The sequence below is a fragment of the Scomber scombrus genome, chromosome 2 (genome assembly GCF_963691925.1).
Source record: "Scomber scombrus chromosome 2, fScoSco1.1, whole genome shotgun sequence".
In the NCBI taxonomy this organism is placed as follows: domain Eukaryota; kingdom Metazoa; phylum Chordata; class Actinopteri; order Scombriformes; family Scombridae; genus Scomber; species Scomber scombrus.
In genome coordinates this window covers 13,902,255-13,919,622 of record NC_084971.1, presented here as the reverse complement: position 1 = coordinate 13,919,622, position 17,368 = coordinate 13,902,255, and the positions used below count along the sequence as shown (strand labels likewise).

Here is a 17,368-nt window from a genome sequence, read left to right as displayed (position 1 = left end):
ACCAGCACACCTTCAACAGGTAAATTACTTATTCTTTGTCCTGTCGCGTAATGGACAAACACTCACTGCATGCCACAGTAGTCCAAAGCCTTTGCGTTTTGCTCACATGCATTACTTCAACATACGTTTACCTCATTATTTGACAAATTGGCCACGTTTAGTATTAACATCTGACATTGTAACATTATGACCGAACATAAGGAAGTGTATAAAATGTATAAATCTGAGGTACTTTTACTCCACTACATTTCAGAGGGAAATATTGGACTTTTTACTTAACTAGATTTATTTTCTATCATTAACCTATGCAAAGTGCCAAAAACTGTTACACAAAGATCAACTACAACATTAAAATGTTCTTAATGATTTGAAAGAAACCAGTCTGTATTATGAGGACTTTCACTCTTGATACTGTACTTTCAAGGTGCTGTAGGCAACTTTGAAAAATGGATGGTGAAGGAGTTTGAACAAATGCAAGTCCCTCCCCTTGGAGTAGTGGAGAGAGCACGTATTTTGGGTAAGTTTAGCTCAACAGTGTGAATTTCATTCATTTAATAATGGGTTATAATAAGCTGAAATAATAGGGGATTAATTAATTGGCAGCAACAATCCGCTCTGCTGATCAATGCATGCACCCCTTAACACTCAGTAAAGACACTTCAAATCAAGTATTCCGAGTCTAATAAAACATTTGCCTAAAAATCATTCCAGGTTAATTATCCCTTCACCTGTGCGCGCTCCCATGAGGTGCGCGCAGGTCTGGGCAGGCAGCTACCTGTCCATCAGCACACAGGCCAGCTCCTCGTCTTTGCTCAGCCCCATGCTCTTCTTCAGTGCTCGCCAGCGGCTGAAAGCCAACCCCAGGTTAACTCTCGTTTTACCCCGAGCTTTGTCCCACTGCCGCTTCGCCTCAGAGAGTTTTTTTTACCCCTGGCTTTCTGTCCGCCATTTCCACAGCTTCCTCTTCTATTTCCACAACTTCCTCTCCCATGCGCCGTTATTGGTCGGCGGCTACACGCGCACTGCCCAAAGGTTGGCTGAAAAATCCCAATTAAAGTCCTCCTTCAATGTCCTCCCAATCTAAAGGTAAAAATTCTAAATAACGACACTTTCAAATGGTCTATTCTTCCTGCTTTACCTTTCTGGTCCCCTGTATGTAAACGTTTTGGGTTTTTTTTAAAACTTTGTGTACAACAGAGGTCACTGACCCAAGACATCCATTATACTGTAAGAGTAAATTGAAGGTAGGGTTGGTAATGTTGGAAAGCTAGCAAGAGAGCTAGCAAAATTTGAAAATAGCACCTCCTCCTGCCTCCTCTAAGTTCCACCCAGCTGCTCCCCCTCCCGTCAGTGAGTCCGTCCAACCCTACCTTTAAAATTTTATTTTTTATTAAAATGTTTTATCTTTTATGACATTTATTTGACTTTTCTCCTGCAAATGTATAACATGTATATTCTGATATTGTGTGTATGATCACTTTGTGAAAAAAGGACATTTCACCTATGATACATTTAAAAATAATATATAAACTACATATGTTAATGCATGAATATTTGTGCACAATGTAGTTATCCTACTTAAATCCAGTGATGTTAATTAATGTACGTAGTTTAAAAACTTCACAAACTACATTTAAGACGTATACAACAATTACAATTTAAGGATAGTTTATTATTTTTTGACCAACATTGACTGCATCAATAGTTTGAGCTTTACATGAAATAAAGACAAAATCTCAAAATACTTCCTTTAATTTTGTGTTTTTTTCCACTTTGAAGAATGATAGTCATCTCAAAAAGAGCTTCTCATGTTATATTCTTGTATTACTATTCCAATTTTTCTTTTATCAATGTTTTTACACACCATACAGCAACATCTTTCTAATGTTGCTGCAGTAAAGAAAAGACAGCGACACATTTAGTTCTATAAAACATAATGCTGTGAGGTCCAAACAGCATAGTTTTATTGCTCAGCTTTCTGCAAGGGTACAAGAAGTTTATTATTTTGCTTCTTTATTGTCCTTATGTACAGGTGTCAGTTACAAGCTCACAGAGCAGCTGATGTGAAAAACTATGAACACATATACTGTAATAATAAATACAAAACCAGATAGGAAATCAAAGAAACACAAACATGGTGCAGTAAAAAAAAAAATCCTGTTTTGTACTGAATCAAAAGTAATTTACACACACCCAAGAATTTGTACATAAACCTGTAAATGTGTACTTCAAAGTGTGGGGAGAGAGACTGCTAAACATCACACACCTCATTGTGGATTTTTAACTGATGAAATAATTAAATGAACATTGATGAACTGATATTATAGACAAAAGGTCTGGCGCTCATTTGGCCATTAAATGCCATTAGAATCATCAAATCAATCGGATTACACCAAAATCACCTCACATTGATTTGAAATTTACAAAAGTGAACATTGATCTTCAAAATTGTCGACAATGTCCAACCATTTTAATGGTCTTAAGGAGAAAGTAGGATTTCCCCTCATCTGGAAATACTCAATCCCCACAACCTTTGCACTGAAAACTGAACCAGCCAGAAACCTTGGTGCTGAAAAAAAAAGTAACAAAGAGCAGAAGTGGATTGTGTACACTGGACAAACATACATGTGTGCATATCAAGAACATGTTTGTGTGTGTGTATATATATATATATATGTGTGTGTGTGTATCTACATAAAAATCAATCAGTCCATTAACTATTTGGTAAATAGAAGGAAGTGTCCGATTATAACTTGGAGCCCAAGTATGCATAAATGTGTGCAAAAGAACTTGTAATGCATTTATTTCTATTCTGCCTCTGAGTCAGGTTATTAAAGGTAAAATCAAATAAATTCTCTGCAACTGTACAAAGACAACAATTTTGATGTACTCTTTTTGTTTTGTGCCATGATGACCACAAAATAAACACACACGGTTTCAGAGTATGAGCTAACAAACTGTCCATGGTTGCAAATAAATGCAGGCAATATACATGTTTTAAAAAAAAAAAGAACATTTAACTAATTGTTTCCAAGTCAAAATGTTTTCTAAGAGTAATACTTATGCAAATAAATATGCTTTTATCTCTTGAGCATCCATTCACGCAGAGGTTTTGGATGGAGGCTCTGCTGATAAAAGATGCTACTCACTGTTGCCTCTCTGTGGTTTTCAGTGATATCTTATTTGGTTGAACATTTTCACTGTGTAGCACTCAGGAGTTCAGCAGCAGTCAACTCCACCATTTGCAGCTCTAAAGATCTGTAGCCACTGACAACATTCAGTCCATTTCATTGCTTTTAATAAATCATGTTGCATACAGACTGCTCATGTAAATATGAAATCCAGACATCCAGAGCAGCAAACACACATTCATGTTCTCCTGTGACGGTGTGTGTGTGTGTGTGTGCTAAAAAGTGAAAGTGATTGACCGAAAGAAAATATCACTTTAAACTGACACCATCATGGGTTTAAAGACAGGGCCTCTGAAATAAAATTTCCATCAAAACCAGTTTATCCCTCCTCACATACTAGCCTAATAAATGTAAAATAATAAAAAAAAACTTTAAAAAAAACAACAAAGGACAACTTCACCTGAGAATGCAAAGAGGTCTGTGACAGACATCAACATGCTTGCATTGACACTGAACAGAAAGAACAAGCAACAATATACAAAATAGCTATGTATTTGTACATATATACTCAAAAATTACAGGTGTATAGATACTTTTTACTCTGTATATTTCTAATGTAGTTGTATAGCAAATGAAACATGATATATTTTAATCTAATGAGAAGAAAGCACTTCTGCCATCACTGCTCAGTTTGTAAAGTGCTCTAAAAGTCACAAAAGAGAGAAAAAGAAATATTTCTGCCTTTTTAAACTGATGACGTGACTGAAAATAGTCGTCTGCCTTGAACAGCTTTTTATCAAGCCTGGTCCCGTGGACAGTTGTGCCCTTTTCATATGTGATCTGACAGGAAGTTTGCAGGACTGGATTAAAAAAAAAAAGAAAAAAGAAAAAAAAGGAAAAACATGCATACTCATTTCTGCTGGAGAAGAATGTGTGACTAAGAGGATAAAGGAAGATGAACCAGGCTCAGCAGTGAGGTTCAAACAGCTCTGCAGCATCAGATACTGTGCTAGTGGAGTTCATCTATTAAACGTCTAACTTCCTCGCATACAAGCGTACGTTTGTATACACATGCCGCAACACGGAGACAAACACGTTTACATGGGCTTTGGACACACTGTGCAGTGATCCAGGGAAAACAATTAAGATTCACACCTTCTTCGTTACCAGAGTCCGTCCCTCTATTTTTTTTTTAACAACATACGACAAGCTCAACTCAAAAGCACCACAAAACATCAAACCTGCATCCAAGTCAAAGTTCCATTTCAAAATGATATATTATTAAATGACAGCTGGTATATAAACTGCACTGATTATGTTTCACTGCTGTAAAAATAGTTAATTTTCATCATCAGATTTAAACTAAATCTGTCACATACCATTTTGGAATGAAACCCTTCAGGTATCAAAGCATTACACACTAAGGTAGGATGACTTTGTGGCGCTCCTACAAGGTGAAGCACACTAACTCTGCAGCCGTGGGGGTTGGAAGGTGTATACATTTGAGGTGAAGATGGCTACCGAGGGCAAGATATGGCTACCTGCAGAATATGTGTGTTAAAAATTCAGTGGCATGACAAAGACTAATTCACTGGGTTCAAATTGCTAAACAAAATAGTGACTCAATGTTCTCAAATGACTGGGAAGTTATAAGATGTTGAGCAGTAAGTTGATAATCTGCTTCCTGAACTGATTTGATCTGAAGTGAGATGATAGGGCAGTGCAGATATTTTCATCGTTTCCTTTTCTGACTGCAAAGACCAGCCGACACTAACAAATAGAAAAAGAAACTCCCACTCACAATGATAATCCAAAACAAAACAGTTATTCTGCAGCTCTTAACTTGATTCGCTCTCTGTATTTCACCATTAGTCACATGAACTACACCAAAATAGTGATTAAAAACAAACAAAAAAAAGACGGTATGTCTCTCTAGCAGCTGTTCAAACATATTGATAAGGGAAGAATGTGGACAGCGGTGAGAAAGGAGGAAGACTGCAGGCTGGTCGAAAGCTCTGAGTGAGCATGTCGGCACGTCGCAGTGACAGTAATAGTCTGAGAGTCCTGCACACAGTTACACATGTACAAACACACACAAACACGCTCTCCAATGTGTCTCATTCCACTGCGAAGCCGCAGGTCTCCTCGATCGCAGTCAGCAGCTTGTCGTATAGCTTGTCGTAGCTCTCGTAGGGTGGAATGTCAATCCGATTGAAGCTTGAGAAAAAGAGAGAAAGTCCACATGAATAAAGTTAAAGAGAGGTAAGAGAAAACCTTTTGAAAAAAGCACAGGTGTGAGTAATAAAATGAATGGTGGCTGAATTTCATTTTGTTGGTCTTGCTATTGTGCATCTCACTGTCACACTAAAAAAGTATCCTTTTCAATTACAAACTTGAATAATTTTGAACAACAATAAAAGCTTTCGTGCATGATGTGTGTGTGCAGGTGTATGTGAAACACACCAGGTATGGGCTTTGGGCAGATTGTTGGTGTTTGCATCGATCTGGTGAATGGTGAAGAGTCTGGGCCCTGCAGCACCTGAAGTCCAAACACAAACTAGATCGGTCATCGGTTGCAGTTCAGCATCAAATCCCAACATGCTCAACAATGCATACTTAATTCACACTTAAGTTTTGCACAGAAGGATCAAAGAAACCTTTTATGACAGTTTATGGAAACAGTTGGATAGTCACACATTGAGTTCTGTAAGTACCCTGTAAAGCCTTGAAGCCCTGCAGAGGGACTCTGGATGAGCCAGTAACAAACTGCAGCAGCCGGGCCCTCCTCTCCTCATCAAATGACTCCACTGCTTTCCAAAACCACTTTACGATGTTGCTGTCGGGGGTGCAGTGCTTCAGACGAGTGTTGGACTTCCAGTCAGAGATGTCGATCTTTCCCAGGCCGCAGACGATCAGCTGGAGGAGGAGGAGCGGAAGTGACAAACTTTAACATGAATTCAGTTTACTGTAGCAGTTTTACAAGACAGCAGGTACAGCCACTCCCTAAGCAAAAATAAAAATGATGAGTGTGTTTGTAAGAGGGGATGGTGATGACAAATGTGACTATATTTGGATCACTTTGAAATAGTTTTCTCAGGTACCTCAAGTTCCTTCTCGTCGAAGGCTTTGAGCAGGTGTTGTGGGATAACCTCATTAAAGCCTTTCTGCAGGGCCAGAAACTGAGCCTCAATGCCATGCAGGAAACGCCAGTTCACATACAACCTGCAGCAAAGAAGAGAGACAAGGGAGGAGAAGAAACACAATTAATTATTAATTATTTATTAATTATTATTATTAATTAATTAATGACAGTGTGTTCTGAGATTAAAGCTGAGAGCCACAGTTCATAGCTGATAATCTGAATTGCTTTTAAAATCAGAACGTGAATATCTTACTAAAATTAGATCACAAAGATGCTTTAAAAAAAACGAAATGAAATAATATCATGTTGTTGATTGTTGCCTTCACATCCTTGTTCACGTCCTCCTTCATACCTGACATACTCCTTCTTGGTGTCCTCAGAGACGGGGATACTCTTGCCGTTGGGTTTCAGCTCGTGTTGGATGATTTCTCCGTAGGCATTGTGCTCTACACAGAAGGTATGGTCCAGGACGCCAGTGATGTCATTGTCCCTTAGCAAAAGGAGAGAGAAAAGGTATCAGCTCTCAGCTTCAGCGGAAATTATCTGTTTTTTCCTCCAGATTTTATGAAAAAACAGACGTGCAATGATATTCTCAACTCAACATCCTCAGACTAATATAAATAAAAAGAAATATACTTCACCAAAGTGTCAACAGAAAGGATGTTCATTTTTGAGAGCTGAACTGGCAGCAGAGGGCGCCACAATCATTTGAACAGGTTTCATATTCGCAAAAGCATTGATGACAGAGTAGTCGAGTCTGTGTGCATCTGAAGTATGTTTGCTCTGTTCTATTTTTTATTGCTTTTTGTGTATCTAGACAATTTATTTTCTAATCCCTGTGTATTTATCCTCTGTAAAAGCTGCTTTGCTTCTCCACTGGTACAAGCAGAACACCAGTATAAAGATACAGATATGTTGTAGAAAATACATTTAAAATGCTGGTTGTATTTTCACTTGTTCTTTCAGGATTGTAGTTTGTGTTTTCTCTTTATCTTTGGTTCACCAGTTTAGAGCATTTAGAAAATAAAAGGTTGCCTGTAAAACAAACAATTCTTACAGGATCCAGACAAGGCTGTTGTGGAGGTCCGGGTCGACAGACTCCATGTCGTCCAGCGTGATCGATTTTCCCAGCAGCTGTTTGTAGAAGGGCAGGGTGAAGCCTCCATCAATGTAGTGGCCGTGGAACACTGCCATGCCCATGATACGACCCACAAAGTGGAAGTACGACAGGTGCTCCTGCGGATTAAAAAAGGGATATTAATAATTAATTCATTCCTACAGTTTACAACATGAACCTTTGCAGGCCGGTGTTAAAAGCCATTCAAAAATGACAGTGCAACCCTCTGTAGCTGGATAAACCTCATCATAATTTACAGCAGGACACACTCACATCACAATTATATTACTAGCATTGTGTGACTGGAAACGGCTCCATAATATTTTCTCTATGCTTGCATCCTTGTAGATAATAATAATAATAATAATAATAATAATAATAATAATAATAATAATAATAATAATAATAATAATAATAATAATAATATATTTCTATCTTTGACTCTGTGAATGGCTGGATACATATTTCTACCAGGAAGTTATGACTCTGTAAAATAAATAAAATGATTCCTACAGGGTTGACGGCAGAATCAGGGTTAATCTGTAAAGTATAGATGTCATCTCTGGAGTACTGGAACAGGCCATAGTACGGATTCAGCATCTCATGGGACAGCAGGTACAACCACTCCCTAACAAACACACAAGTATGGTGAAAAATGATCAGACAAGCATACATTACTTGAATGTTTGGTGGTATTTAAAACAGAAAAAGAAAAAAAAAACATTTTAGACAAATTACCTTGCTACCCCACCGTAGTCGAGCCCCTCTTCTCCTCTGAATTTGATCATCAGTCTTTTCCAGAGATCTTTTGGACGCATCTTCATCACTTGTCGGTATGACTCCTATGGTTCAACACAAAGACCAAATTTAATATGACAAAGCACACAAAACAAGAGTGGCTTTAATATCATAAAATATAACAAGAGGGACAGCAGTGTTTATTTTACTGAATGGAAAACACTGGAGGCTTGGGCTTGCTAGTGTGTGTATATTTGTGTTTGTGTATGTGTACATAGTGTGTGAAGTAGTGTAACTTTGACAAACCTAACACTGTCATGAAACCAACACACACCTTCAGAGAAACCAGGAACTCTTGGTGTGTGGGATGAAGACAGCAGGAATAAACTGAAACAGCCTGTTCTCTCCAGCTGTGCTTGTAGTGTCACTAAACTTTAGTTAGATCAAGTTAGAGGAAGTATTAAGCTTAAGTAAAGCAACATGGAGGAATTATTGTATTCAGTGGAGATATGGACAGATTTCCTATTCATAATCAAGGATTAGCATGTTGCGAAAAGGGAGAGAACCACTAATACAACAATAAGTTGTTTCTGGAAAGTGGTGAAAAATGATCTGATTCCTACTGTAGGTCTCCAACTCATGAGTATACTGAGGTACTAATTTTCATGTGTGTACTTTAGGTTTGCGGCAGCTTCAGTTGTAAAATATTATAAATACTACTAATGTTCAATTTTACTTTTATTATCCTTAAAAGTAATCTTGATAATTCAGTGTTTCCTTTTCTTTATTGTACCTTTTCCCATAGTTATATTTAAACAAATAGTGAGTGTTGCCTTTTTACATTACATAAGACTCATTGCTCTGTCTGTCTTCTAGGGGGGGTCCAGAGACTCAGAGGCTGTGCCACAGTAAACAATCTGCCACAACAACAGCACTGCTGACAGGGGCTACACAGAGACGACTGTGAACTGCTATTAAACTATCACACATCTTAAATAGTTCATTTGGATCTGTTACTACAGATTCAAGACTCAAATTCTGCAGGCTTAGGGGTGCAAATAATGTATCTTGCTGCTCCAGTTGGTGCAGAACATTGCAAGCTTCAATAGCATTTAATGGAGTAGTGAGACTTGATTTACATAAATCATACAGTACCAGTCAAAAGATTGGACATACTTTCTTATTCAAGGGAATGGGATGGTGTTTACAAACTTTTGATTGGTACTGTATGTCAGGTCATGGCCCAGAACACATGTAAATATGTAATCAAACTAGAGCCATTGTAAGTACATGCACATTCACGTGCACTCACTGCCACGGGTAACTTTAGGTTATTTACATAACCCCGGTTCTCTGAGTAATATGAGTGAGATGTCTCACTATGGGATGCACGCCTCGCTGCAGCCCTCAGAAGCATTTATCTCATTACGCCAATCCTGATTGGCTGGTGAACGTGTCCGTCCGCCACAGGTAGTCCCACCTACCTTAAATAGCTCATGCGGACGGCACCACCCTCATTCAAGATAAGCACCTCTTCTCACTCGCCCAAGCAAGAAGGGTAGTCTGGTGAGACATCTCACTCATATTACTCAGAGAACCGGGGTTATGTAAATAACCTAAAGTTCTCTTTCATAATATTTCGTTCGATGTCTCACTATGGGATATGGTTGCTCCCGTATTGCCAGACAAGCTTATCGAGCGTCCACCAACCCACAGGGAAAAAGGTACTCTGTTCCAATCAGGACAGCAAAACCGCGCGTGCCACGCACGGAGCGGAGACGTCCAGCATATAAAAACGGACAAAAGTGAGAGGCGAGGACCAACTCGCTGCAGCACAGATGTCCTGAACAGAAACTCCCCTGAATAAGGCCCAGGATGCGGCCAAGCCCCGAGTCGAGTGCGCCCGCAGACCCGCAGGTGTCTGCAAACCCTGACTCGTATAAGCCAAAGCAATCGCCTCCACGACCCAGTGGGACAGGCGCTGCTTTGTGACAGGTTTCCCCTTATGAGGATTAGCCCAGGAGACAAACAGCTGATCGCTCCTCCTGAAACCCTTAGTCCTGTCCATGTAAGTGCGCACCGCACGGACTGGACATAACGCATGTGACCGCTGCTCTCCAGGCGAGGCAGCAAAGGCCACAAGGTCAATAGGAGAACATGAGCCCACTACCTTAGGCACAAAGGCCGGGTTGGGCTTCAAAATCATCCTCACATCCCCCGGGTAAAGCTGAGTGCATGATGGATGCACCGAAAGCGCATGGATGTCACTAACCCGTTTAGCCGAAGCCAGAGCCAGTAACAACACTGTCTTGAGAGACAGGTGTTTCAAGCCTGCTCCCCCCAGCGGCTCAAAAGGAGGACCCTTGAGCCCCTCCAGAACCACAGCCAGATCCCATGGTGGCACCAGCGGTCTGGACACGGGGAGAAGCCTGCGCGCTCCCTTCATAAAACGGCAAACCAGCGGGTGCTGGCTCGCTGTTTGTTTCCCAAACCCCACGTGACAGGCGGCTATAGCTGCCAAGTACACTTTAACTGTGGAGAAGGCTTTTCGTTTGTCAATCAGGTCCTGTAAGAATGACAATATCACACCTACTGGACACTGAAAAGGAACGTGGCCATTTCTGTGACACCAGTCCTCAAACACTCTCCACTTACAGTCATACAGAGACCTAGTGGAAGAGGCTCGAGCACTTTGTATAGTGGAAATCACACGCTGTGGGAGTCCCACAGCTGACAAATTGAACCACTCAGGGGCCAAACCCACAGCGCCAGGCGTTCTGGGTGCGGGTGGAAAACCGTCCCCCCCCCCTGTGATAACAGGTCCCTGCGCAGCGGGAGCTGCCAAGGTTGCGCGCACAGCAACCGATATATCTCCGCCAGCCAATGCATTGCAGGCCAATGCGGAGCTATCAGAATCAGCGCGTGGCCGTGGTCCCTCACTCTGGACAGAGTGGGGGGTATCAGGGCCAGGGGAGGGAACGCGTAAAGAAGCTCGTGCGGCCAGACGTGCGCTAGTGCGTCTATGCCGAGGGGAGCATCCAGGTTGCGCAGAGAGTAAAACAGCGCGCACTGCGCGTTTCCTCTTGACGCGAACAGATCCACCGCGGCCCGACCATAACGGGCCCATATCTGTTCCACAATCTCTGGGTGCAGAGTCCACTCCCCGTATACCGGCGCGCCCCTGGACAACAGGTCCGCGCCCGTGTTCAGAGCTCCCGGGACGTGCGTCGCCCTCAGGGAGAGGAGACGACCGCAGCTCCACAGGATCAGTCTGCGTGCCAGCATGTGCAACTGACGAGAGCGCAACCCCCCTTGGCGGTTGATGTACGCTACCGTCGTCGTATTGTCCGTCCTCACCAGGACATGATGGCCCATGAGAGACGGAAGGAAGTGTTTCAGGGAGAGGAACACCGCCGAAAGTTCCAGAAAATTTATGTGAGACCGCTGGAGGTCCACACTCCAGCGGCCCCTCACTGACCGGCCCTCGTGAATTCCGCCCCACCCTGTCAGGCTGGCGTCCGTAGTGACCACCTTCCTGGACAGGACAGAGCCCATGGGCACCCCGCGGGTCAGAAACGACGGGGCTCGCCAGTGGCGCAGTGCCCTGACGCACCCCGGCGTAACCAACACTCTCCGTGCGCCATGACGCACGGGATCCAGCCCGCATGAGGCCACCCAGAGCTGGAATTCCCGCATGTGGAGGCGACCGAGACGAACCACGAGAATGGCTGACGCCATCAGTCCGAGTAATCGAAGACACAATCTGAATTGAACAGATTTGCCTGGATGGAAAAGCGCGAGACATGCTCTGAAAGCTCTCACTCGCTCCGCCGAGAGGCGCGCCGTGAAAATCACCGAGTCCAGGGATAATCCCAGAAAGATTATGTCCTGTGTCGGGCACAGCATGCTCTTTTCCGCGTTTATCACAAAACCCAGGTCTAATAGGTGCCGTGTGAGAATACGCGTATGCGCCACGGCCTCCTGCCTCGATTGTGCCAAAAGTAGCCAATCGTCCAGATATGTGGCCAAGCGAATGCCCTGCTGTCTCAGTGGGGCTATCGCCGCTTCCGTGCACCGGACGAACACCCTCGGGCTTAAAGACAGACCGAATGGGAGCACGCGGTACTCGTAGCACGTCCCCTGGAAAGCGAACCTCAGATACTTTCTGTGGGGAGGATATATTGGAATGTGGAAATACGCGTCTTTCAGATCGACAGAAGTGAACCAATCGTTCTGTCGCACCAGGCGCAGCAGGGATGCGTGTGTGAGCATCCTGAACTTGTATTTCCTGAGAAATTTGTTCAGAGCACGTAGATCCAGGATAGGGCGAATACCACTCCCCCCCCGTTTTGGGACCAGAAAGTACCTGGAGTAAAAACCGCTCTGACACTGTGCGGGAGGAACGACACAGATTGCTCCTTTGTTTAACAGTGAGAGGATTTCCTCTTGCAAAACACGAGCTGACTCTCCCTGAGCCTGGGAGTGTATTATGCCGGCGAATCGAGGGGGAACAGCGGCAAACTGCAGCCTGTAACCCCTCAAAATCGTCTTCAACACCCAGGGCGAAGCTGCGAGCGCAGCCCACCTCTGCCACCTGCGGCAGAGAGGTGAGACGCGCTGCAGCTCTTCCACCATGAGAGGTCCCAACCGCGGTGCGGTGGCGCCCTCTCGTGGTGGAAAACTGACATGGCCTCTGGGCGGTGCTGTGCACTTTGGCCCGGGAGGACAACGCAGTGACGGGGACCTCACTGCCTTCACCCCGGGAAAAGCCGCAGCTTTCCCCGGGGGTGGGACAGCAGGTGCCGCCACCGCGCTGTTTATTTTTATAGTTTTGGCTTTTATTAGCTGCGCCCTCGGCACTCGGCCCGGATGCGACAGCGGGACACATTTTATTTTCTTTATGAAAACTTGTGTGTGTGTGCGTGCTTGTGGACATGGGAGAGGGGCAACCGCTGAACCCTCTGCCGTCAGATGTCCGTCTCTCCCGGTCTGCTCTGGCACGGTCCGTGGCAGCCGGGAGATGGGGGCGTGGGGGGCCCCGGAGTGCACGCTCGGAAGCCAAACAGGTGGAGCTGGAGAACAGGGAACTACCAGCTGCATCACCGGTGACGAGAGGGGCGGTCAGGCCGCTCTCTTTTTCTTCCTGGCCTGGTGGCTGGTAGCTTGCGCGGGCTGTGCCGGCGGAGCTGTAGCTGGGGCCGAGGGCTTCTTGAACCAGCCGGGCCGACCGGGCACGGGCGGCGGGGCGGGCTGAGGCTTCGGATGTTTCGGTATTTTGAACTGCGAAACCCGGGAAGCAGCCTGCGCGAATGATTTACGCTGCGCAGGTGGAGAGGGAGCTGGGGGCTTGCGAGGGAGGCAGAGCTTGAGAGCTTCGTCTTCCTTCTTTTTGGCTTCACACCGTTGTTGCATCGATGCTAGGGCGGAACCAAAAATCCCCTCCGGGACAATGGGCATGTCCAGGACGTCGTCCTTCTCTCTGTCTGACAGGCTGGCGAGGTTGAGCCACCGCGCTCGCTCCTGCAGAACCATGGTCCCCATCGCTCTACCCGTGGCCTGGACCGCGCAGCGTTGGACACGGAGACACAGGTCGGTGATGACCGGTATCTCCTCCCACGCAGCTGAGTCCTGAGTTTGCACAACATCCTCGCACAACTCAGCCTGGTAAGCCGTGAGCAGCGAGAGGACATTGAGCGCTCTGGCCGAGAGCGCCACCGCCTTGTACGCTTTCTCAGTCAGGGCTGACTGAAAACGGTCGGACTTGGACGGCAGGCTGGGGCTCCGGGAGGACACCGCTGACAGCTGGGGGTGAAGGTGAGCTGCAACAAGTGGCTCCATCGGAGGCATGCGGAGCAGACCCAGGCTCTCCATCGCCTCACAGTCGAGGGACGAGGCCCCGGGAACCGGGCTCCGGCTGCTGTAGGGGCGGTCTCTCCATGAGCGCGCCACCTCCTCCAGCAGCTCCGGGAAGACGGGGAGAAGTTGCTTCGTCGCGCTCTTGGCCAAGGGCAATTTCTTCCCCTCGTAGCGTGATCTGGTGATCTCAGCTACGACAGCGGGCCAGGGGATGCCCAGCCGGGCAGCTGCGCGTTTGCACACGTCGAGCATGTCCGAGCTGGGGGAGGGAGAAGCTGGTGTGCTACCCTCGTCTCCATCCCGAGAGTCGACAGAAGCCGCGGGCTTTGCAGCCCGAGCCGGTGTGATGAAGATGTCATCCTCTTCTTCATCCTCTGATATGAGGAGATCCAAGGCGCCATCATCATCTTCCCCATAGTCCAAATCCAGGACGTCTTCCTCCAGCGGGGGAACCGCGGCTAGCTCGAGCTGGGAGCCCCAGCTGGCGCTAGCCTCCGGTGTCGCCACCGCAGCGACCCCCACCTCCTCTCCGCCCTCGACGGCGGCGCCGTCGGAAGAGAGATAGGGGTCATGTCCAGACAGGCTAGCCTGGCGGGCTAGTCGTCTGCGGAGACTCTTGATGGTGAACACCGCACAGTGTTGACACGAGCCGGGGACCTCGATAGCCGCCCGGGCGTGTTCCAGCCCAAGACAGCACGAGCAGACCTGGTGTGGATCCATGCTCGATATCTTATTCCCGCAGCGACAGAGTCTGGCTCCGGAGTCTCCGTGCCCTCTGGTGTGAGGGGTTTTAGCCTCCATTCCGTGCGAGCTGGTGTGCAGGCAGGGAGCCGAGGCAGTTAGCTGGTGTGCTAACCGTGAAGAAGCCGAGAATTAGCTGGTGTGCTAATGCCCGGTGCTCGAGTAGCCGTGGTGGGGCGTCGAGAGCAGTGCTGACCAAGCCGTGGAGGGCAGGAAAGCACTGAGTTCGATCTGGTGTGACCGACGAAGCAGAAAAAATGTCCTAAGCTAGTAGCGCCCAGCGACAGAAGCTAAATAAGATCCGTCTATGGACAGTTAAGCTAGCTAGCTCTGGACGCGAGATATGCTCCGAGTGAGAAGAGGTGTTTGAATGAGGGTGGTGCCGTCCGCATGAGCTATTTAAGGTAGGTGGGACTACCTGTGGCGGACGGACACGTTCACCAGCCAATCAGGATTGGCGTAATGAGATAAATGCTTCTGAGGGCTGCAGCGAGGCGTGCATCCCATAGTGAGACATCGAACGAAATATTATGAAAGAGAACTACAGTACTGGTTTGTGCATGAAAACCTAAAGTGGATCTGCACGGCTGGTGTTTCACACTTAGCTTTCCCCATCCACAGCTGTCACGTCGAAGGGCGATGAAGTCATATTTTTCATTGCTCAACTTGTAGTTATGAAGTTATGTCTGGCCCTGAATACTTGCCACTGCTGCCTTAGCTCCTTTCCTCACCCCCTCCTTCCCACCCTCCACATCTCTTTAGCTGCTGAAATCATCCAGAAAGAATGCCTTGCCTTGGTAGAACAAATGATTGGGAGAAAAAGAAAAGGAGAGACAGAGGAGAAGAAGAAAAGGAACAGAGAAGTAGTTTTTTGTGGTGTCGTGAAGGCCTTTTGGGTCTGCTTTTCTCTGGAAATCATAAAGCGGTTCTGAGTACTGCCCCGGGCCCTTTTCTGGTGCACATCGTAAACAGGGTGAAAAAATGCTAGTAAAATGCAAAGATCTGGGTTTGTGAGCATTCTGCTATTGTTTTCATGGATGTTTTGAGTTTGCATGTCAACACGTGATCCTTTGCAAGCCAGATGATGCATTTTATGAACACATAGTCAATGCACATCATGCAAATTCATGGTAAACTTTGCTGTTGTTATGCATTCATTTGCAGCTGTGATCAGATAACATTCAACAGTCACCTAAATTTATTTTAGTGATTCAAAGAGCCACATCAGACATTTTCCATGCGATTCTCATGCGTGTCACATCTCTCAGGTGCATTACAGGTATGTGCACTTCTGGGGCTGAGCAAGTTTCAGGTGATGGTTCATGATCTGTGAGCATAAATGAAGATGACTGTTCTCAAGAGCATTAGGCTTATAAGTTGTGACTTAATGTCTGTGTGTCTGCATGTAAAAGTGTCATCTTCTACTCTGCTGTTTATTTGTATTATGTTTTTGTTTTTTTTACCTCAAATATCTCCTCACGGCAGACCTCGATGCGGCAGTGGCCAGCCTGGGGTTGTTGCTGAGATAGTTCCTGCCGCAGGATCTTCAGCTTCTGCACCAGGTCTCGCTTGTACTTGGGCACCGTCAGGCACTCTGCCTCTTCAGGCAACTGGGCTGGGGACATAGCTTGCTGAGGGACACCAGGAACAACCTGGTCCTTCAACTGAGTCGGATGACTGCAAGGATAAGGCCGGAGAGGTGGAAGACAAACAGTCAAGGAGGGATGAAGAGGGACAGGAGCAGTCGGGGATATCAACAAGGTGTGAATGGGAAGTTGAGTGACAAGACAAAAGGGACAGGAGGGGAAAGACAGAAGAAAGGAAGAGTCATATGTCAGTATGATTCATTCACTGAAACTACAGTATTGAACAGTTTGTCTTGAGCTGTTTTCTTTCCAAAGTGCAGTTTCCATTTGATGCATTACAGCTGTTTACTGTCATATGCTCACAGGAATATTGTGATTTTTTGTTGTGCACTGCTTTTACTACGGTGGACGCAACAGATTTTACTAAGAGAAAAAAAAAGGGATACATCCTGTAGGGAATTCCCCAGCCCCTCCAGCTCAAATATCCTCTAAACACTGAACTAGGGAATTTTGTAAGAAATTCCCTCTTTAGCACTCACCCTCCTCACTCCTTTCAAAGCAAAGAGCACTAAACAGAGCCCTAAGCCCTAAGTAAATCTGATCCAGACCTGCGGACAGGCTGGGCCTTTGACCAGACGCTTGGTAAATATCGCCACCAGGAAAGACAGAGAGAAGGAGATAAACCCTGTGTAAGCAGCGAGAAAGGCGAAGAGAAAGAGAGAGGGGAAGAAATATACAAAAGGAGAGTGGTGTAAGAGTAGCTGGCGCCTCTGACTAGCTCAGCTGGACAGATAAGTCGATGTGTTCTCGTTGCCCTCCTCCATCACACTTGCCATGTCTAACCTCTCCCACTTTCAGATTTCTAATTCCACCCTAATCATTACTCCAGCTGTGTATCTGTGTCTTCAACTCTCTTCCATCTCCAGACATCTTTACTTCCTGTCTGAAGCATAAAGAAGCTGACAGCCAAGCTTGATTCCTGGTAGGTACCCCTACCCACCACCAACCACAACTGGAACTTCCATCATCCGACCACTGGAACTGCCACCCCTCCACT

The 17,368-nt window shown here is 45.7% G+C and overlaps 1 protein-coding gene across 2 annotated transcripts in view; it reads right to left on the bottom strand.

Annotated features, from left to right (window-relative positions):
• Nucleotides 1-1,886: 1,886 nt before the first annotated feature.
• LOC133991587 (E3 ubiquitin-protein ligase SMURF2-like) overlaps nt 1,887-17,368 on the bottom strand; it is a 71,222-nt gene continuing 55,740 nt past the window's right edge. For both annotated transcript variants that reach the window (XM_062430046.1, XM_062430054.1), the window contains exons 12-20: nt 16,189-16,402; nt 8,129-8,232; nt 7,904-8,018; nt 7,331-7,509; nt 6,626-6,763; nt 6,233-6,353; nt 5,846-6,047; nt 5,595-5,670; nt 1,887-5,348 (exon numbers count right to left, since the gene is read on the bottom strand). In XM_062430046.1, the coding sequence (XP_062286030.1) occupies nt 5,249-5,348; nt 5,595-5,670; nt 5,846-6,047; nt 6,233-6,353; nt 6,626-6,763; nt 7,331-7,509; nt 7,904-8,018; nt 8,129-8,232; nt 16,189-16,402 (1,249 nt within the window). In that variant the 3' untranslated portion in view covers nt 1,887-5,248. The remainder of the gene's footprint in view (nt 5,349-5,594; nt 5,671-5,845; nt 6,048-6,232; nt 6,354-6,625; nt 6,764-7,330; nt 7,510-7,903; nt 8,019-8,128; nt 8,233-16,188; nt 16,403-17,368) is intronic.